Source organism: Salvelinus alpinus, chromosome 32 (assembly GCF_045679555.1).
Source record: "Salvelinus alpinus chromosome 32, SLU_Salpinus.1, whole genome shotgun sequence".
Lineage (NCBI taxonomy): Eukaryota > Metazoa > Chordata > Actinopteri > Salmoniformes > Salmonidae > Salvelinus > Salvelinus alpinus.
The window spans coordinates 17,900,415-17,922,625 of record NC_092117.1 but is presented as its reverse complement, the minus strand read 5'-3'; the positions used below and the strand labels follow the sequence as shown (position 1 = coordinate 17,922,625).

Genomic DNA, 22,211 nt, shown 5'->3' with positions numbered 1-22,211 from the left:
TACAAGTAAAACTAAATGCATGCTCTTCAACCGATCGCTGCATGCACCTGCCCGCCCGTCCAGCATCACTACTCTGACTTAGACGGTTCTGACTTATAATATGTGGACAACTACAAATACCTAGGTGTCTGGTTAGACTGTAAACTCTCCTCCCAGACTCACATCAAATATCTCCAATCCAAAGTTAAATCTAGAATTGGCTTCCTATTTCGCAACAAAGCATCCTTCACTCATGCTGCCAAACATACCCTCGTAAAACTGACCATCCTACCGATCCTCGACTTTGGCGATGTCATTTACAAATTAGCCTCCAATACCCTACTCAATAAATTGGATGCAGTCTATCACAGTGTCATCCGTTTTGTCACCAAAGCCCCATATACTACCCACCACTGCGACCTGTACGCTCTCGTTGGCTGGCCCTCGTTTCATACTCGTCGCCAAACACACTGGCTCCGGGTCATCTCGAAGACCCTGCTAGGTAAATTCCCCCCGTATCTCAGCTCGCTGGTCACCATAGCAGCACCCACTCGTAGCACGCACTCCAGCAGGTACAGTATATCTCTCTGGTCTCCCCCGAAACCAATTACTCCTTTGGCCACCTCTCCTTCCAGTTCTCTGCTGCCAATGACTGGAACGAACTACAAAAATCTCTAAAACTGGAAACACTTCTCCCTCACTAGCTTTAAGCACCAGCTGTCAGAGCAGCTCACAGATTACTGCACCTGTACATAGCCCATCTATAATTTAGCCCAAACAACTACCTCTTCCCCTACCATATTTATTTATTTATTTAGCTCCTTTGCACCCCATTATTTATATTTCTACTTTGCACATTCTTCCATTGCAAATCTACCATTCCAGTGTTTTACTTGCTATATTGTATTTACTTCGCCACCATGGCCTTTTTTTATTTTTATTATTTTTTATTTTACCCCCTTTTCTCCCCAATTTCGTGGTATCCAATTGTTAGTAATTACTATCTTGTCTCATAGCTACAACTCCCGTACGGGCTCGGGAGAGACGAAGGTCGAAAGCCATGCGTCCTCCGAAACACAACCCAACCAAGCCGCACTGCTTCTTAACACAGCGCGCCTCCAACCCGGAAGCCAGCCGCACCAATGTGTCGGAGGAAACACCGTGCACCTGGCTACCTTGGTTAGCGCGCACTGCGCCCGGCCCGCCACAGGAGTCGCTGGTGCGCGATGAGACAAGGATATCCCTACCTGGCAAACCCTCCCTAACCCGGACGACACTAAGCCAATTGTGCGTCGCCCCACGGACCTCCCGGTCGCGGCCGGCTGCGACAGAACCCAGAGTCTCTGGTGGCACAGCTAGCGCTGCGATGCAGTGCCCTAGACCACTGCGTCACCCGGGAGGCCCTCCATGGCCTTGTTTTGCCTTTACCTCCCTTATCTCACCTCATTTGCTCACATTGTATATAGACTTATTTTTCTACTGTATTATTGACTGTATGTTTGTTTAACTCCATGTGTAACTCTGTGTTGTTGTATGTGTCGAACTGCTTTGCTTTATCTTGGCCAGGTCACAATTGTAAATGAGAACTTGTTCTCAACTTGCCTACCTGGTTAAATAAAGGTGAAATAAATAAAAAATAAATAAATAAAAATAACATTAACACATTACATAAATATAAACTTACTGTTCATGCATTTCAGTGTTATTTAAACTTGAGTATAACATGAAGGAATCTGTCCATTTTTCAACTCTACTGTACACGGTATATCATTTCAGATGGTGTAGCCTAATTGTTGTAAGACTTCTGTAATTAATGCTACATGTAGTATTACAAACAAACAAACAAACTGGTGCTCAGAATTTCAACAACACAAGCTCCCAAGTGGTGCAGAGGTCACTACAGACACCCTGCTTTGAATCTAGGCTGTATCACAACCGGCTGCGATTGGGAGTCCCATAGGGCGGCGCACAATTTGCCCAGCGTCGTCCGGGTTTGCCCGGTGTAGGGCGCCATTGTAAATAAGAATTTGTTCTTAACTTACTTGCCTAGTTAAATAAAGGTTATTATTTTATTTTATTTTGAAAGCCAAGGTACAATATACTACAGTACAATACTGTACTGTACGTGCCATTTGTTTTCTCCAACCATGACTGGGAGATGTTCATCTCCCCAAAACAGATGGAGGGGACTAACAATAAAACCCTGAAAGCATTAAGCCAACCACATAGCTGTTTTAATTGTGTGTTGTGGAGCTGTTGGCACAGCCTTCCTGATTGCTGCTACCGCTAACGGGCTTTGGTTAGACAAACAGCATCTTCTGTGGACGTGTAGAGCATGATTTGTGTTGTGAAGGTTCCTTAGAGAGAGGAAGATGAAGCGAGGAGGAAAGATGGAGCACTCTATTGTCCAGTAGGGGGGTGAAGACCAGATTGGAGGCCCTTTTGGTGCGGTCCTGTACAGCAGGGAAGAGCTAGCACCTGGCTAATGCTTTTATGGGTCATCATTTATGTTGGGGCTGTCGCCGTGGATGGTAAGCATCAGCAATGCTATGCCCAACAGAGTGCCGTGCCAGCCATCCTAACCTTCTGTGTGTGTAGGACATAACACTCATTCACAAGCTAATCTAAGGCCCTTCATCAGACACACCGCTGGGAATGTATATTGCATTGATCAATCATAAGATAATGCCTGGAATAGAGAGAACATGAGCACGGGAAAAGAAACAGAACACACACATTCCTAATAGTGAATGCACGTAGTTATAAACATAGGACACGACAGACAGACAGACAGACAGACAGACAGACAGACAGACAGACAGACAGACAGACAGACAGACAGACACACACACAGGCAGAACTTTCTGACATACAGTTTACACAAGATCGAGCAATTACTGTAAAGTGAGCACAAAACAGCAGCTTGACCGTATGAGCTGACCTTATGAAATGCTCTCCCTAATGTGAACAAGGCATGTCCAACTCTATTAGAAATGACACATTTTGCCATGATTCTATGCCATGACTGACAAACGCAGTTAGAAATCAATTTGCCTCTAACAAGCTTTACTTAATAAGCTCCAAGGGACAGTAGGATACATAATACACTGACTGGTACCTCACAGCTAATACCACCTGCTGTTCAATATTATCATACAAAAAAACATTTGATGAATGTCAGAGTTGGTGTATCTCACTCTCAGAGAAGCCGCAATATCGCATCAAAACCAAGATTTTCTCAACCCTGCTCCAGCCACAATGCTAATAATATATACCCGAGCCGACAAAGTGCAAAATCTGTTGATGTGTCCTTGAGCAAGGCACTTAACCCTCATTTGCACTAGGGATGCTGTACTACTATGGCTGATCCTGTAAAACAACACATTTCACTGGACCTATCTGGTGTATGTAACAACAAAACATATACAATTTTGGGATCCTTTGTGTCTTCTTCTAATGCCTCTTAAAGGGAAAGAAATCCAAAAGTAATCAGATTACGTTACATAATTTGGGGAATCCAAAAGTTACATTACTGATTACAATTTTGAACTGTAACGGATTACATTTAGAAAGTAACCTACCCAGCCCTGCATGCAGCTTTGAGTAATGAGCTGTATATAAGTAAGATGTATATGTGGTAATATTCAAGTGAGTGTGCACGCACACATGCGTTTGAGCGTGCGTGTGTAAGTGCGTGTGTTACCTGTACTCCTCCTGAGTGAAGATGGGGATCCTGGAGGGCTGGAGAACAGTGATCTCCACCAGAGTTCGGTTGTCCTTCACTGGCTCTCCATCGTCAAAGGCTATCACCACCAACTGAGAGGACACACACAAGCACACACACACATTACTGATTTCTTCTTGAATCAAACCACAATGCCTGGTCGCCATCTGTTTCTGCATGCATGACAATGAATAAGAGAGAAGTTTGAAATGGCACAAACAGGTCTGGGAACCAAGGTCCAACCCACCCAGAGAGAGTGTATGAATCTATCGACCCAACATTCTTAGACCGGGGAGACGAGACAGAGACAGAAAGCAAGACAGAGTCAGAGCAAGAGAGAGAGTTTGTCCTTATTACAACCTAATATCCTTCAGCAACATGCTCCTTCCGTTTGCTGCCAAGGTTACACTGAGCTGAGGTCAGCTCCACATACACTCAGATGACCTTCTGTGGGAGTATAATGTCAGGAACTTAATATGCTGCACATATTGGTTTAGTCACAGGTGGAGTCCGTGCAATGGCCTGATGAATAAGGACATGATGAAGGTATTGTGAGAAGGTTCCAAAAAGAGTCCATTAGCTCAATATGTGCACCCTTTTGACCAATAAGAACTAATAATAAAGTGCACAGATAATGTACACTATTTCTGTACAGTATGTGAGGAAAGGTGTACAGTACATGTGTACTTTAAGAAAGACTCACCAAAAAATATATACACTACCGGTCAAAAGGTTTAGAACACCTACTCATTCAAGGGTTTTTCTTTATCTTTACTATTTTCTACATTGTAGAATAATAGCGAAGACATCAAAACTATGAAATAACACATATGGAATCATGTAGTAAAAGTGTTAAACAAATCAACATATATTTTATATTTAAGATTCTTCAAATAGCCATCCTTTGCCTTGATGACAGCTTTGCACACTCTTGGTATTTTCTCAACCAGCTTCACCAGGAATGCTTTCCAACAGTCTTGAAGGAGTTCCCATATGTGCTGAGCACTTGTTGGCTGCTTTTCCTTCACTCTGCCGTCCGACTCATCCCAAACCATCTCAATTTGGTTGAGGTCGGGGGATTGTGGAGGCCAGGTAATCTGATGCAGCACTCCATCACTCTCCTTCTTGGTCAAATAGCCCTTACACAGCCTAGAGGTGTGTTGGGTCATTGTCCTGTTGAAAAACAAATGATAGTCCCACTAAGCCCAAACCAGATGGGATGGCGTATCGCTGCTGAATGCTGTGGTAGCCATGCTGGTTAAGTGTGAAGTGTAAATAAATCACAGACAGTGTCACCAGAAAAGCAACCCCACATCATAACACCTCCTCCCCCATGCTTCACGGTGGGAAATAAACATGCAGAGATCATCTGTTCACCCACAACGTGTCTCACAAAGACACTGTGGTTGGAACCAAAAATCTCAAATTTGGACTCCAGAAAAAAGGACAAATTTCCACCGGTTTAATGTCCATTGCGCGTGTTTCTTGGCCCAAGTATGTCTCTTCTTATTATTGGTGTCCTCTAGTAGTGGTTCCTTTGCAGCAATTTGACCATGAAGACCTGATTCATACAGTCTCCTCTGAATAATCGATTTTGAGATGTGTCTGTTACTTGAACTCTGTGAAGCATTTATTTGGGCTGCAATTTCTAAGGCTGGTAACTCAAATGAACTTATCCTCTGCAGTAGAGGTAACTCTGGGTCTTCCATCCCTGTGGTGGTCCCAATGACAGCCAGTTTCATCATAGCGCTTGATGGTTTTTGCGACTGCACTTGATATTTTTCGGATTGACTGACCTTCATGTCTTAAAGTAATGATGGATTGTCGTTTCTCTTTGCTTATTTGAGCTGTCCTTGCCATAATATGGACTTTGTCTTTCACCAAATAGGGCTATCTTCTGTATACCCGCCTACCTTATCACAACACAACTGATTGGCTCAAACACATTAAGAAGGAAAGAAATTCCATAAATGTACTTTTTAGAATGTACAAGTGTTAATTGAAATGCATTCCAGGTGTCTACCTGTAACGGCAGATTTCCTCCTCTTCGTCTGAAGAGGAGGTGTAGCAGGGATCGGACCAAGACGCAGCGTAGTAAGTGTCCATGTTTTAATATAATCAACTGAACAAGTAACAATACAAAATAACAAAAGTAAATCTAACCGAAAACAGTCCCGTGTGGTACAAACACTGACACAGGAAACAAACACCCACAAACCAACAGTGAAAACAGGCTACCTAAATATGGTTCCCAATCAGAGACACTGAAAAACACCTGCCTCTGATTGAGAACCATATCAGGCCAAATGACAAACCTAAACATAGAAACACAGAACATAGACTGCCCACCCCAACTCACGCCCTGACCACCTAACTAAAGACAAAAACAAAGGAAAATAAAGGTCAGAACGTGACACTACCTCATGAAGCCCCCCCCCCCCCCCCCCAGGGTGCGGACTCCGGCCGCAAAACCTGAACCTATAAGGAAGGGTCTGGGTGGGCATCTGTCTGCGGTGGCGGCTCTGGCGCTGGACGTGGCCCCCACTCCACCATAGTCAATACCCGCTTCCGTGGCCTCTTAGGAACGGCGACCCTCCTAAATGGCCCCACTGGACTGAGGGGCGCCTCTGGACTGAGGGGCAGCTCCGGACTGAGGAGTAGCTCCGGACTGAGGGGCAGCTCCGGACTGAGGGGCACCTCCGGACTGAGGGGTAGCTCCGGACTGAGGGGCAGCTCCGGACTGAGGGGCAGCTCCGGACTGAGGGGCAGCTCCGGACTGAGGGGTAGCTCCGGACTGAGGGGCAGATCATGACTGGAGGGCAGCTCATGACTGAAGGGCAGCTCATGACTGGAGGGCAGCTCATGACTGGAGGGCAGCTCATGACTGAAGGGCAGCTCATGACTGAGGGGTAGCTCATGACTGAGGGGCGGCTCTGGCGGCTCCTGACTAGCGGGCGGCTCTGGTGGCTCCTGACTGGCGGGCGGCTCTGGCGGCTCCTGACTGGCGGGCGGCTCTGGCGGCTCCTGACTGACGGGCGGCTCTGGCGGCTCCTGACTGGCGGACGGCTCTAGCGGCTCAGAACAGACGGGCGGCTCTAGCGGCTCTGGACAGACGGGCGGCTCTGACGGCTCTGGACAGACGGGCAGCTCACGCGGCGCTGGACAGACGGGCAGCTCACGCGGCGCTGGGCAGACGGGCAGCTCAGGCTTGCCGAGGCGCACTGTAGGCCTGGTGCGTGGTGCCGGAACTGGTGGTACCGGGCTGGGGACACGCACCTCAAGGCTAGTGCGGGGAGCAGGAACAGGGCATACTGGACTCTGGAGACGCACAGGAGGCTTGGTGCGTGGTGCCGGAACTGGTGGTACCCGGACTGGGAACACGCACCACTGGGCGAGTGCGAGGAGGAGGAACAGGGCGTACAGGGCTCTGGAGACGCACAGGAGGCTTGGTGCGTGGTGTTGGTACTGGAGATACTGGGCTGGTGCGAGGGGCTGCCACCGGAGGGCTGGTATGTGGAGGTGGCACCGGATAGACCGGACCGTGAAGGCGTACTGGAGCTCTTGAGCACCGAGCCTGCCCAACCCTACCTGGCTGAATGCTCCCCGTAGCCAGGCCAGTGCGGTGAGGTGGAATAGCCAGCACTGGGCTGTGCTGGCGAACCGGGGACACTATGCGTAGGGCTGGTGCCATGTACACCGGCCCGAGGAGACTCGCTGGAGACCAGATGCGTTGAGCCGGCTTCATGGCACCTGGCTCGATGCCCACTCTAGCCCGGCCAATACGAGGAGCTGGGATGTACCGCACCGGGCTATGCACACGTACAGGAGACACCGTGCGCTCTTCCGCATAACACGGTGTCTGCCCGTACTCTCGCTCTCCACGGTAAGCACGGGACGTTGGCGCAGGTCTCCTACCTGACTTCGCCACACTCCCCGTGTGCCTCCCCCCAATTTTTTTTGGGGGCTGCCTCTCAGGCTTTCTACCGCGCCGCCTTGCTCGTTTCGCCAACTCCATTCTCCTGTATCCCTCCTCGCACTGCTCCAGCGAATCCCAGGCGGGCTCCGGCACTCTCCCTGGGTCGACCACCCATCTGTTTATCTCTTCCCAAGTATTATAGTCCAGATCACGCTCCCATGTCCAGAAATCCACAACGCGCTGTTCCTCTCTTTCACGCTGCTTGGTCCGATTTTGGTGGGTGTTTCTGTAACGGCAGATTTCCTCCTCTTCGTCTGAAGAGGAGGTGTAGCAGGGATCGGACCAAGACGCAGCGTAGTAAGTGTCCATGTTTTAATATAATCAAGTAAATCTAACCGAAAACAGTCCCGTGTGGCACAAACACTGACACAGAAAACAAACACCCACAAACCAACAATGAAAACAGGCTACCTAAATATGGTTCCCAATCAGAGACAATGAAAAACACCTGCCTCTGATTGAGAACCATATCAGGCCAAATGACAAACCTAAACATAGAAACACAGAACATAGACTGCCCACCCCAACTCACGCCCTGACCAACTAACTAAAGACAAAAACAAAGGAAAATAAAGGTCAGAACGTGACACTACCTCATGAAGCTAGTTGGGAGAATGCCAAGAGTGTGCAAAGCTGTCGTCAAGGCAAAGGGTGGCTATTTGAAGAATGTCAAATATAAAATATATTTTGATTTGTTTAACACTTTTTTGGTTACTACATGATTCCATATGTGTTATTTCATAGTTTTGGTGTCTTCACTGTAAAGAATTGTAAAAATAAACAAAAACTCTTGAATGAGTAGGTGTTCTAAAACTGTTGACCGGTAGTGTATATATATACTGTATATAAAAAGGAAAGAAAGGCACATAGTATGAGAGGAGATTATATATGAGTGAGTTTATTTCATTTATGATGGCTGAGATGGAGGTATTGTGCAAATGTTCTAGAAACAGAATATCCATTAGTTTAATCTGTGCACGTTTCTGACCCACTGGTCTGCATTAGATCTTAAAGTGCAACTGTACTGTACAAATCATCCATCATCATCATCATCATCATCATCATACCTTGAAGGTGACGCTGGGCTGTTCGTTGAGATTGACCCTGGTGATGACCCTCCCAGATCCCTTCTCCACGTCAAAGATGCTACCGCTGTAAGGTGATTGGTCCTCGTCCACTCTGTAACGCACCAGACTGGCTGGAGTACCCTGGGACAGAAACACAGGGGCAAGACAGACATGTTAGGTGAGTGAACTCCTCTATTTTATGTGTGTTTTGTCCTATATTTTTATTATTAATCCCAGCCCCTGTCCCCGCAGGAGGCCTTTCACCTTTTGGTAGGTCGTGATTGTAAATAAGAATTTGTTCTGAACTGACTTGCCTAGTTAAATAAAAGTTAAATAAAAAATACAATTATTTTTACTTTTGCTATTGTATATTGCGCAAGGGGACAGCAGTGATATTTTATGAGTATTTTCACACAGGTGGGTTGAAGTAGTCTGAAAGAACTGACTTACAGTTTGCTTTACTCTAACTCTACAGTAGCTTGAGAAGCTAACGGATTCCCAATTCCCCTGACCGGGTCACGAACCTAGGTCGTGAATATGACTCATGGGTGTGTTTTCCGACTTCGCTATAGTCTCCGGCAGGTACTCTCCATGCAAGTGAACCTCGATGAACTACCTCTGCTACACTGTGACTACACGACATAGTCTCATCCCCTCATTACCAGTAGGAGGACTGCTCATCACATTACCCTTTACTGTATTCATAGATGACACACATCATCTCTTGGAGTTAAATAACACCCACCCTATCCCTCCATCCACAAATCAAATCCACTTTAAGGTATTAATGAAAGCTGGGACTTAAATATGACCCTTAAATTACGATTAATAATGCTTTCAGATAGCTGATTATCTCATAACTATCTTTTTCAATTATACCACTTTCAAGCTCCACATTTTTTCTCCCACTTTTTTTTCTTACTGTCTTCTAATAGAAGATAATACTTCAGTGCCCTTCAGCAGAACTGAGAATGCGGGACTTGAGAAAGCCTAATGGGTTGTCTGTGCTGTAGAGTCAAACTGGGCAGAACTGAGCAAATGCGGGGGTTAGAGATGTTAGATCCCTTGGGTGATTTACTCACACAAATACATCTGCCGAAGGTTGTGAGAAATCATCAGAGAGAGCTTACGGATACACTGAGGGGCATGTGTGTAACATCCAGGCTGTGTGCGTAGAATCCGGCATTTATGTTAGATCCACACTGAGCATAATAAGAACAGAAACCAAATGCCTTTTTGTTTGGTAACTGCACACTGCACCGACCAAATATTGTAACAAAAGTGTCAGCATTCTGTCAGAATTTTTATTTCAGGTGAACATAATGGCATAGGCTAAGTACGGTATTTTGCCCAAGGGCAACCAATAAAGGCACACCATTTCAGATTCCAACACCAGTCATATGCTGTTCCTTAACATGTAAGGCCAAGCTTTGACTTTGAAATATTACTAAGAAGTAGAACCCCAGGCCATTTGGCCACTGCAGTGTGAGCTGAAAGGCCAAACAAGCCCTCAGGATCAGAGACCATGCACCTATTTAAAATAAACATTTGTAAAAATGAGATTATGTCCTCACCCCCATTATGTCCCCACCCCCCTTCCCCTATAAACTGTGCAGTTCAGTATCAACATTTCCAGTTTCCACATTTGACATTCAATGGCAGGTCTCATACTGGTTCCAAGACAGCAGTACTATGGGGATTGCCTTGACTGTAGATACAGTAACATCTTACTATATCTACTAGTGCTTTCAGGTTTACAGCAACTCCCCTTGTCTGGCTTTTTGCTCACAGACCATAAATATTTTATGCCTTCTGCTGGGGAAAACACTCACCAAAAATTGAGATATTTACCACTTTGACATCTAAGAAATGTATGTTGGGACTAGGGATGTGGCGGTCATGAAATTTTGTCAGCTGGTGATTGTCAAGCAAACAGCTGCCGGTTACACGGTAATTGACTGTTATTATTAACATAAACACGTTTAGCATCTTGTGACTTCCATGCATAGCCAACAAGCCACTGATGCAGACCTTTGAAACGTCTACATTTTAAAAAGTCTAATAAATAAATGTAATATAGCCAACACCTTCACAATGAATCCATAATTTATTTTAGACAGGTCTAAAGAAACATGATATGAAGAAAATGTAGTATATTTCAGAAGAACAGAATAGCATACTCTGAGTTGTCCTTATGTTAGGCCCTGATATGGCTATGCCATATGGCTGTGGGATACACTAGTTAATTTAGCAGACAAGATCTGATTAGAATACCGTGGCATTATTTTGTATTATTTTGTATGTGACTAATTTCAGGAAACTAGGCGTGTCACGTGTCACTACTTCACAGGAGAGCCATTTGAACGTAAACTTTTTTAAATTTGTATAAAAATGTGTTTTTTGGCAGAAATACCTTCTAGAACTTTCATGTGCCTTAATATCAAACTTGTATGCAATCTGTAAATACAAATAAAATTGTTATATTACGAGCCTAGTTGGTTTAGCCACAGAAAAAGTGAGGAGCCTTCCCTAGCCATGATTGCCTGAGTTAATGGGTGGGCTGGACAAGCCGAGAGATGAGTTCAGATTGGTCTGCCATGTAGCACGCTTCTGTCTATAACATGAACTGGTCAGTATATGTAGGTAATCCTTTCTAACACAGCTTTTATGAAATATATTACATAGTAGAACTGAAAAGGTGTTGCTCTCCACTTTCTGCAGGACCAAGTTTTGAAATCAGTGGAATGCACAGTGGAATTAGAGTATGATATTCTGCCGTTTGATTGCAAATATGCAGACGGAGTTGAAAAGAGAACACACAGAAGGATGTTGTATAAAACACCTCTCCGGATAACATCTTCAAACTAAGGCAACCATGGCATCCGTGACAGAGAGGAAGAAGCATCCATCCATGTATACGGGTAAGATAGTCTAGCTAACTACATTTTCAGATATTACATATTTCTAATTTTGTCAGAAAGTTGTTTTAATTTCAAGTTAAAGAGTACTGTTAGCTAGCTAGTTAACTTTAGCTGGCTGGCTCGCAAGCTAACTGTCATGACTGTCCTGTAAGGATCTGTCACGGCCGTTGAAAGATGAGGACCGAGGTGCAGCGTGGTGAGCGTACAGTTTCTCTTTATTAGAAACGTTGCCGACAAAACAAAAACAATACAAAACAAACCGTGAAGCTAAAGGCTATGTGCCCTAAACAAAGTCAACTTCCCACCAAGACAGGTGTAAAAAAGGGCTACCTAAGTATGGTTCTCAATCAGAGACAAACGATAGACAGCTGCCTCTGATTGAGAACCACACCCGGCCAAACACAAAGAAATACACAACATAGAACATAGAATACCCACCCCAACTCATGCCCTGACCAAACCAAAATAGAGACATAAAAAGGATCTCTAAGGTCAGGGCGTGACAGTACCCCCCCCAAAGTTGGGGACTCCGGCCGCAAAACCTAAACCTATAGGGTAGGGTCTGGGTGGGCATCTATCCGCAGTGGCAGCACAGGTGCGGGACGCAGACCCCGCTCCACCACTGGCTCACCCCACTTTGGTGGCACCTCTGGTGCGGGGACCCTCGTCGTCAACCCCGGACTGGGGACACTCGTCGTCGATCCCGGACTGGGCACCCTCGTTGCGGACCCCGGACTGGGCACCCTCGTTGCGGGCCCCGGACTGGGCACCCTTGTCGCGGGCCCCGGACTGGGCACCCTCGCTGGGGGCTCCGGACTGGAGAACGTCGCTGGAGGCTCCGGACTGGAGAACGTCGCTGGAGGCTCCGGACTGGAGAACGTCGCTGGAGGCTCCGGACTGGAGGCCTTCGCTGGAGGTTTCGTGCCATGACTCCTCACTGGAGGCTTCGTGCCATGGATCATCACTGGAGGCTTCTTGCCATGGATCATCACTGGAGGCTTCTTGCCATGGATCATCACTGGAGGTAGGAGACGTATGGGCAGTCTGGTAAGTTGAGCTGCCACAGGGCTCACCAGACTGGGGAGACACACAGGAGGATTAATTCTAGGCGCAGGCATAGGACTCACCAGGCTGGAGAGACATACAGGAGGCCCTGTCCTAGGCAGAGGCACCGGATACACTGGGCCGTAGAGGCGCACTGGAGGTCTCGAGCTAGGAGACTGCACAACCCGTCCTGGCTGGATGGTTACTTTCACCCTGCAGTTGTGGGGCGCAGGCACAGGACGCACTGGGCTGTGCAGACGCACCGGAGACACAGTGCGCAGAGCCGGCGCAGGATATCCTGGGCCGAGGAGACGCACTGGAGGTCTGGAGAGCAGGGCTGGCACAACCCTTCCTGGCTTCAATTATCACACAATATATATCGTCATATCGCCCAGCCCTACTAAATAATATACAGTATGTGTGAAATTAGTTTTGATTTAGAATGGACCATTATCTATGCACTTATAGAGCGAATGGAGGATGCTTTTCCCGTGGTTAATTTTTGTGCCAGCCAAGTAGGCTATGCTCCTGTTGTAAAGAAAAGCAATGTGCTTAATATTAGAAAGTTGATCAATAAATATAGTAGGCCTAGCCTATAGAAAGCTGATGGGATCCTCCTCTTTTTAGAAGAGGCCCTCAAAACTATTTTCTCACGCAATTGTATAGCCTATAGAAATGTTACCCAACATGAGCTCATGTAGTGTTTGATTTGGTTTTCGAAAACATTTGCATTGATGTCAGAGTGACTGGAGGGACAATAGAGTGTTGAGTACCAGGCATTTAGCAGGTTTGGTAGGCTACTAATGACCATCAGCAGCATCAGAGCTTGGAGAAGCCTAGTTACCATGACTAAAGGGTCACGTGGAATTTGACTGCGGTCACGACTCGAGACAGCTGGTGTGGCGGTAATACGGTCACTATAACAGCCCTAGTTGGGACTCTCTCACTAAGGAATAAGAAACCTAATGCCTGCTTTTCGAAGACAAACTGTCAGCCAGGAATTTTCTACAACTTGTGTGTCTTTTCTTTCAAGATTTTATGTGTTAAATACAAGCACAGACAGACAGATCATGAATAAAAGAACAGGCAGAGAGACCCTGGAGAGTATACCAACATCTGCTAGGAAAACAGGAAGACAATGACAAAACACACCAGCCACCTCATTTGACCAGATACATCAAATAGTCTAGTGGCTACAATTACTCAGTCAATTATTTTTGTATTGTTACTAGACTAGTTTATCGATATACCCTCACTCTTCAACACCTCATGCCCTTCCACAAAATAGCTGTGAATGATGTTGCATTCTCACACAAGTGGGAAAACAACTCTTGCTCTCAACAGCCAGTGTCTGCTAGTTTAGTTTCTGCCCTCCCTAAACAATCAATTTAACAATTAGTCACTGCTATGTTCACCAAAGTAACGAACCTATAACATATGGCTGAGATATAACTAAACAACTAAACAACAACAAAACAATAATTTAAATTGTACAAGACATATAACTAAGAAAAACAATCCAAGGATTAAAATAATGTAGATGTAAAACTAATTAGAAGAACTGAATATAGTGGGTTGAATGATGCTCTTCCAAAAACAATGCATTATTGACTAAAAAGATAGGCCTTCTTCGATAGACCTATGACCTGGAATATCAAATCAAATCTGATTTAGTAACTGTAGTCTTTTCAAGTCCACTCTTATTTCTCTAAGGGCAGGAATACTTCCTGGAATATCTTCAAACTGATGACGTCACCGCCCTATGCTTCTTCACCTGACATTAGGACATAGCCTGTTATTAGAACATAGCCCCTATTGTTGGCAAAAAAATTAAACATTGCCTAAAATTACTGTAATAGCAGGCTTTGAGACCCTTATGAGACATTGTCTGCTGAGTGATCCATGGAGCTAAATGTGTTTTGGCTGTGATGTGAACTTCAGAACCTTCAATTTTCAGAAACATTAACTTCTTATGATCATTTAATTATTTCTTTTTTTATTTAACCTTTCTTTAACTAGTCAGGTCAGTTAAGAACAAATTCTTATTTACAATGACGGCCTACCCCGGCCAAACACTGGAATCGAATCAGGGTCTGTAGTGACACTTCTAGCACTGAGATGCAGTGCCTTAGAACGCTGCGCCACTCGGGATCCCCGAGGACTTTAATAATAGGTATTCATTACACTTGATTTCCTTCAGTTCTAGTAAGCAATAAGATGAGACGCTTCCGTATATGCCTTTGTATTCTCAGCCTTTGTCTCTGCATGGAATCAAGTCGAAATTAACATTTGAATAAGTTTGAACTGTATGGTGCAGCCCAAAACACAGAGAACAGTTAATGTCAGAGATTGAATTCCATTTCTGTTCTCCGGCCCTGTTTCCCTAATCAGCTCTGCTGTGGAAAGGAGGCACAACTACAGCCCACTTGTTACTGTTCTTTCCGAAAGACAGACAGGACAGGACAGGACAGGACAGGACAGGACAGGACAGACAGACAGACAGACAGACAGACAGACAGACAGACAGACAGACAGACAGACAGACAGTACACATGCACAGAGAGCACAAAGAGGGGGAGGCCCCCTACCCTGGTGGCAACACTACCAGCAGGAGGTCCTTTCACACCAAGTTCCAGTCCAGTCTACAATCACTGGCCTTTTCTCCAGACCCCCGGGGAGGGTATAACGAGCAGATAGATTCGAGAAGCGTCAGATGAGGATTGTTTCTGATGGCTGCATTGTTTTAGATGGACACAATTCACACAAGAGTCAAATATAATGATGCAGACTATAAAAAAAAGGCTTATCATTCAATTCTATAAAAATCCTTGCCAAAGAGACTGCCAGGGAGAGAAAGGAAAGAGAGGGAGACGGACCAGGTTAGAAAATAGACAACAGATTGAGGAAGAGATGTGCAGATAGAAGCCCCAAAGTTCTCTGCTTTTCTTACACTACTACATTTTCTGGCTAGCCATACCACCCTGCATCCCACTGCTGGCTTTCTGCAAAAGGTTTGTTCCTTGGATGGGACATTAAACCAAGGTTCTGACTCTTTTGTAGTCACCAAAGATCCCATTACACTTATTGTAAGATTAGGGGTGTTAACCCGGTGTCCTGGCTAAATTCCCCACCTGGACCCTTGGACTACCTCGGTCATCTAATTATCTCCAGCTTCCAATTCAAATCAAATCAAATCAAATTTATTAGTCACATACACATGGTTAGCAGATGTTAATGCGAGTGTAGCGAAATGCTTGTGCTTCTAGTTCCGACAATGCAGTAATAACCAACAAGTAATCTAACCTAACAATTCCACAACTACTACCTTATACACACACACAAGTGTAAAGGGATAAAGAATATGTACATAAAGATATATGAATGAGTGGTGGTACAGAACGGCATGGCAAGATGCAGTAGATGGTATAGAGTACGGTATATACATATGAGATGAGTACTGTAGGGTATGTAAACATAAAGTGGCATAGTTTAAAGTGGCTAGTGGTACATGTATTACATAAAGATGGCAAGATGCAGTAGATGATATAGAGTACAGTATATACATATGAGATGGGTAATGTAGGGTATGTAAACATTATATTAAGTGGCATTGTTTAAAGTGGCTAGTGGTACATTTTTACATAATTTCCATCAATTCCCATTTTTAAAGTGGCTGGAGTTGAGTCAGTATGTTGGCAGCGGCCGCTAAATGTTAGTGGTGGCTGTTTAACAGTCTGATGGCCTTGAGATAGAAGCTGTTTTTCAGTCTCTCGGTCCCGGCTTTGATGCACCTGTACTGACCTCGCCTTCTGGATGAAAGCGGGGTGAACAGGCAGTGGCTTGGGTGGTTGTTGTCCTTGATGATCTTTATGGCCTTCCTGTGACATCGGGTGGTGTAGGTGTCCTGGAGGGCAGGTAGTTTGCCCCCGGTGGTGCGTTCTGCAGACCTCACTACCCTCTGGAGAGCCTTACGGTTGTGGGCGGAGCAGTTGCCGTACCAGGCGGTGATACAGCCCGACAGGATGCTCTCGATTGTGCATCTGTAGAAGTTTGTGAGTGCTTTTGGTGACAAGCCGAATTTCTTCAGCCTCCTGAGGTTGAAGAGGCGCTGCTGCGCCTTCTTCACAACGCTGTCTGTGTGGGTGGACCAATTCAGTTTGTCCGTGATGTGTACACCGAGGAACTTAAAACTTTCCACCTTCTCCACTACTGACCCGTCGATGTGGATAGGGGGGTGCTCCCTCTGCTGTTTCCTGAAGTCCACAATCATCTCCTTTGTTTTGTTGAAGTTGAGTGTGAGGTTATTTTCCTGACACCACACTCCGAGGGCCCTCACCTCCTCCCTGTAGGCCGTCTCGTCGTTGTTGGTAATCAAGCCTACCACTGTAGTGTCATCCGCAAACTTGATGATTGAGTTGGAGGCGTGCATGGCCACGCAGTCGTGGGTGAACAGGGAGTACAGGAGAGGGCTCAGAACGCACCCTTGTGGGGCCCCAGTGTTGAGGATCAGCGGGGTGGAGATGTTGTTACCTACCCTCACCACCTAGGGGCGGCCCGTCAGGAAGTCCAGGACCCAGTTGCACAGGGCGGGGTCGAGACCCAGGGTCTCGAGCTTGATGACGAGTTTGGAGGGTACTATGGTGTTAAATGCTGAGCTGTAATCGATGAACAGCATTCTCACATGGGTATTCCTCTTGTCCAGATGGGTTAGGGCAGTGTGCAGTGTGGTTGCGATTGCGTCGTCTGTGGACCTATTGGGTCGGTAAGCAAATTGGAGTGGGTCTAGGGTGTCCGGTAGGGTGGAGGTGATATGGTCCTTGACTAGTCTCTCAAAGCACTTCATGATGACGGAAGTGAGTGCTACGGGGCGGTAGTCGTTTAGCTCAGTTACCTTCGCTTTCTTGGGAACAGGAACAATGGTGGCCCTCTTGAAGCATGTGGGAACAGCAGACTGGGATAAGGATTGATTGAATATGTCCGTAAACACACCAGCCAGCTGGTCTGCGCATGCTCTGAGGACGCGGCTGGGAATGCCGTCTGGGCCTGCAGCCTTGCGAGGGTTAACACGTTTAAATGTTTTACTCACCTCGGCTGCAGTGAAGGAGAGCCCGCAGGTTTTGGTAGGGGGCCGTGTCAGTGGCACTGTATTGTCCTCAAAGCGGGCAAAAAAGTTGTTTAGCCTGTCTGGGAGCAAGACATCCTGGTCCGCGACGGGGCTGGTTTTCTTTTTGTAATCCGTGATTGACTGTAGACCCTGCCACATACCTCTTGTGTCTGAGCTGTTGAATTGCGACTCGATTTTGTCTCTGTACTGGGACTTAGCCTGTTTGATTGCCTTGCGGAGAGAATAGCTACACTGTTTGTATTCGGTCATGCTTCCGGTCACCTTGCCCTGGTTAAAAGCAGTGGTTCGCGCTTTCAGTTTCACGCGAATGCTGCCGTCAATCCACGGTTTCTGGTTTGGGAATGTTTTAATCGTTGCTGTGGGTACAACATCGTCAATGCACTTCCTAATGAACTCGCTCACCGAATCAGCATATTCGTCAATATTGTTGTTGGACGCAATGCGGAACATATTCCAATCCGCGTGATCGAAGCAGTCTTGAAGCGTGGATTCAGATTGGTCGGACCAGCGTTGAACAGACCTGAGCGCGGGAGCTTGTTGTTTTAGTTTCTGTTTGTAGGCTGGAATCAACAAAATGGAGTCGTGGTCAGCTTTTCCGAAAGGGGGGCGGGGGAGGGCCTTATATGCGTCGCGGAAATTAGTATAACAATGATCTAGGGTTTTTCCAGCCCTGGTAGCACAATCGATATGCTGATAGAATTTAGGGAGTTTTGTTTTTAGATTAGCCTTGTTAAAATCCCCAGCTACGATGAATGCAGCCTCAGGGTGTGTGGTTTCCAGTTTACAAAGAGTCAGATAAAGTTCGTTCAGGGCCATCGATGTGTCTGCTTGGGGGGGAATATATACGGCTGTGATTATGATTGAAGAGAATTCCCTTGGTAGATAATGCGGTCGACATTTGATTGTGAGGAGTTCTAGATCAGGTGAACAGAATGACTTGAGTTCCTGTGTGTTGTTATGATGATCACACCACGTCTCGTTAATCATAAGGCATACCCCCCCGCCCCTCTTCTTACCAGAAAGATGTTTGTTTCTGTCGGCGCGATGCATGAAGAAACCAGCTGGCTGCACCGACTCCGTTAGCGTCTCTTGAGTTAGCCATGTTTCCGTGAAGCAGAGCACGTTGCAATCCCTGATGTCTCTCTGGAATGCTACCCGTGCTCGGATTTCCAATTGGACTGCCAATTGACTCAATACAACCTCTCTGCGCTACCCTGCAACTTTTGCCCAGATCACAGCTATCTTGCTCTCCACAGAATACACATTCCGATATGCTACAGCAACAATGGAAACAAACATGTACTAAACACTTTGAGAACCTCAAGACATGATGTAACTATGCTGAGCACTTGTTATAATGAAAAACAACTCCAGTCTCAAAACAAAAGAAAAGAGAGGGAGCATGTAAGGTAGAATACTGACTCACCTATGGGGCTATAAAATATTTAGGTGATTGCACTGCCAATAAACCCACCTTCCTTTGGCATAGGGTTGATGAAGCTGAACCACATTTTTTGGAGGACAAAATAACCTTGTTCTCTAGCATTTATTAGATTCCAAATGTGTCTTTGCTTTATCGTAATGGCCTTGTTTGTCCTATTGACAGAGCGAACGGGAAGCAGTAAAAGTTAGGTGAGTGTGGTGTGAGGCATTACAAAAACCTATACTGATTTCCCCCTGCCCCTGTACAGCCTCGCCTGTGATAGGGAAATCATTTCTGAGTGCAACAGGGTGTCAAAATTATGGTGCTGTATCGTGTAATTTCATTCCTCTGGTTTGCAGCCGGGAACAAATAAAAGTATATTCCAGGAAGTCGGTGTGGAACTGCTCAGCCATGGCAAAGCGAATGAAGACAGAGACAGATAAACAGAAGGGTGAGACTGGAACAGTGTGTTGTTTAACATACTTAACAGAAATAATCATCACATTAACTGTGGGAACAGAACAGATGCAACACAATCAGGTAGCTATTTTTATGAAGAGAACATTGGTTCTTGCCGGTAGTGCTGTATTTCACTATGCTGTGTAATAAACAATAATTTGTGTAATCAGCTGTGATGCCTTAAGCGGTGAAAATCACTGTTCTCTTTAACAGGGGTTCTCAAAGTGGGGTCCGCAGAGGCACTGCATATACACTACATGACCAAAAGTATGTGGACACCCGCTCATTGAACATCTCATTCCAAAATCATGGGCTTTAAAGGGGAATGGAAACACTATGATTTAGAATGACGGCTAACTGTAAATCGTCATATTGGCATTGTTGCGTCACTGGCAGGAGAAAACATTTTGGAACTCGCAAAAATGGCTGAATTTACAGAGTCGCTCCGAGTCTGAGAATGAAATAATGTCAGTTAGGGAGCCAATAAACCTACTGAAGCCGTTCATGTTTGAGCCGATCGTTGCCCCAGATCAATGAGTTCATTCTCGTAGCAGTAACAACACAGATATGCCGCCTGAAACACCTCAGCTAGAGGGTCGGCGTAGGCAAACACAAACTGGTGTGAGTGGGGATGCTGCCAGGTAATGGCTAGAGTAGGAGTGTGTGTGTTGGAGTGTGTGTGTTGTAGAGAGATGGTGGCGATACAACACAAAATCCCAGCGGATGGTGGCTGTATTACATCCAGTCAGAGGGTCCTGTCAGTCTGTCTGGGTTGCGATGTATTTATTGGACGTGTCGGTGCTCAATATATATAACCAGTATCCTATAACGATGTTTATCATCAGCGCTGTTTGGCGCGTTGGTAACACATTTACCTTTAGATTAGACGACTAGAGTTCCAATCGCAGGCAGCATCATGATTCATGAAATCTCATTCTAACCAATAATGGGGCGTGCTCTATAAATACATTGTGATTTAGTTTCGGTATCAGACTAACTTTGCTTTTTTTTTATTGCAGAGCATACAGGCTGGCAGTTTATCGCCAGTTCAACCTATGGGCACAAGAGAGAATTGGACGAGGTCCCTGCGTGTGTCGTTTCTTCCATAAAGTGCGGATAGCCAGAAGCAAAGGCATTGAGTAAAAGTTTGAATAAAACCAGTTCATTTGGTAAATCTAGCCTAGCGTAAGACATAGACCTAATGCCTGCGCCTTATGTAAAAATAGCATTAGTTAGCTTGTTCACTATAACAACAGGTTCAAGCGTAACCAGATCAACTTGCTTTGAAGATAAATCTACTTTCAGTGTGCACTAATCCCGTACCCCTGTCGCTAGAGTAGTGACTTCAACTAGCTTTGGCTGCTATCTATTGTAAAGGAATAGTAACTACAATGGGCAGCTAGTCAGAGTCAAAGTAGACATTAATAATATATGCCATTTAGCAGACGCCTTTATCCAAAGCAAACTGGGTACATGGTAGTGGAAACAGATCATAGAAACAGGATAACAATTTTGATATCATAGATGATCAGTCCTCGCATCTATAGCTCTGTCTATGAATTTGAGAGTGATTACATTTCTCCAGCCCAATCCCTCAGCTTTTTACCAAAAGAGGAGCAGGGAGGCACTTTGTTATTGTTTCTACTGCTGATTGCCACTTTAAGAAGTTAAGATGCAGATTAAATACACACCAAAATATGTTACAGATACTATAAAAATGTCCCATCACTCAGACAGTTAGTGAATACACAGCATCCAGCAGAGCAAACAATCAATCAAATATATTTTACAAAAGCCCTTTTTACATCAAAATAATAACCACAGTGGTTATAGAGGGTGCAAAAGTTCAACACCTCAGGAGCAACTGTCAGTTGGCTTTTCATAGCTGAGCATTAATAGGTTGAGAGAGAGAGAAACGGGTTAAAAAATAATCCTGCGAAAAACAATTCCACTCCGATTCCCTTTATGTATGGGTGTATCTTTGAATTCGCTGTTGAATGGCCTGCTCCTTCTCCATTTTCAGAACACCATCCCGCTCCCCCAAAGTGATCGATAGTATATCTCGGCTCGCACTGTGATGATTGTGATTCTGAGCTCTCAGGTTCATACAGCGAGTTCTGGTCTTCACTGATCTCACTCTCCGTCAGCTCCATCTGTGGCGTATAGGGGCAGGTTGTATACTGATGATCGTGAGCTCAATCTAGCTGGGCCCTGAGCTCTTTAGTGATGGTCCTGGTGGACCTCTTCTCCACCGCAGCACAGGAACACTCTGGCACCAAGGGGACAGTTTGGCCTGCTGTACTAACTGTTCTTTCCTGTTGGTAGAAAACAATTAAGGCATTTATTAGGCTATAGTAATATTCAATAATCACTGCATATACTTGAAATACACAATAGCCTTAGAAATAACATGTATTTGCATGTACCACCTGCCTCCTGCACAGTCTCCTCCAGGATTAAAACATTTTCAGGGATGAAGATGCCATCTTGAAA

The 22,211-nt window shown here is 45.5% G+C and overlaps 1 protein-coding gene across 1 annotated transcript in view; it reads right to left on the bottom strand.

Annotated features, from left to right (window-relative positions):
• The window catches only part of LOC139562344 (protocadherin-15-like), a 289,491-nt gene that overhangs the window by 79,224 nt on the left and 188,056 nt on the right, over window positions 1–22,211 (bottom strand). The window contains exons 23-24 of the mRNA XM_071380009.1: window positions 8,747–8,887; window positions 3,683–3,795 (exon numbers count right to left, since the gene is read on the bottom strand). Coding sequence (XP_071236110.1) covers window positions 3,683–3,795; window positions 8,747–8,887 — 254 coding nt within the window. The remainder of the gene's footprint in view (window positions 1–3,682; window positions 3,796–8,746; window positions 8,888–22,211) is intronic.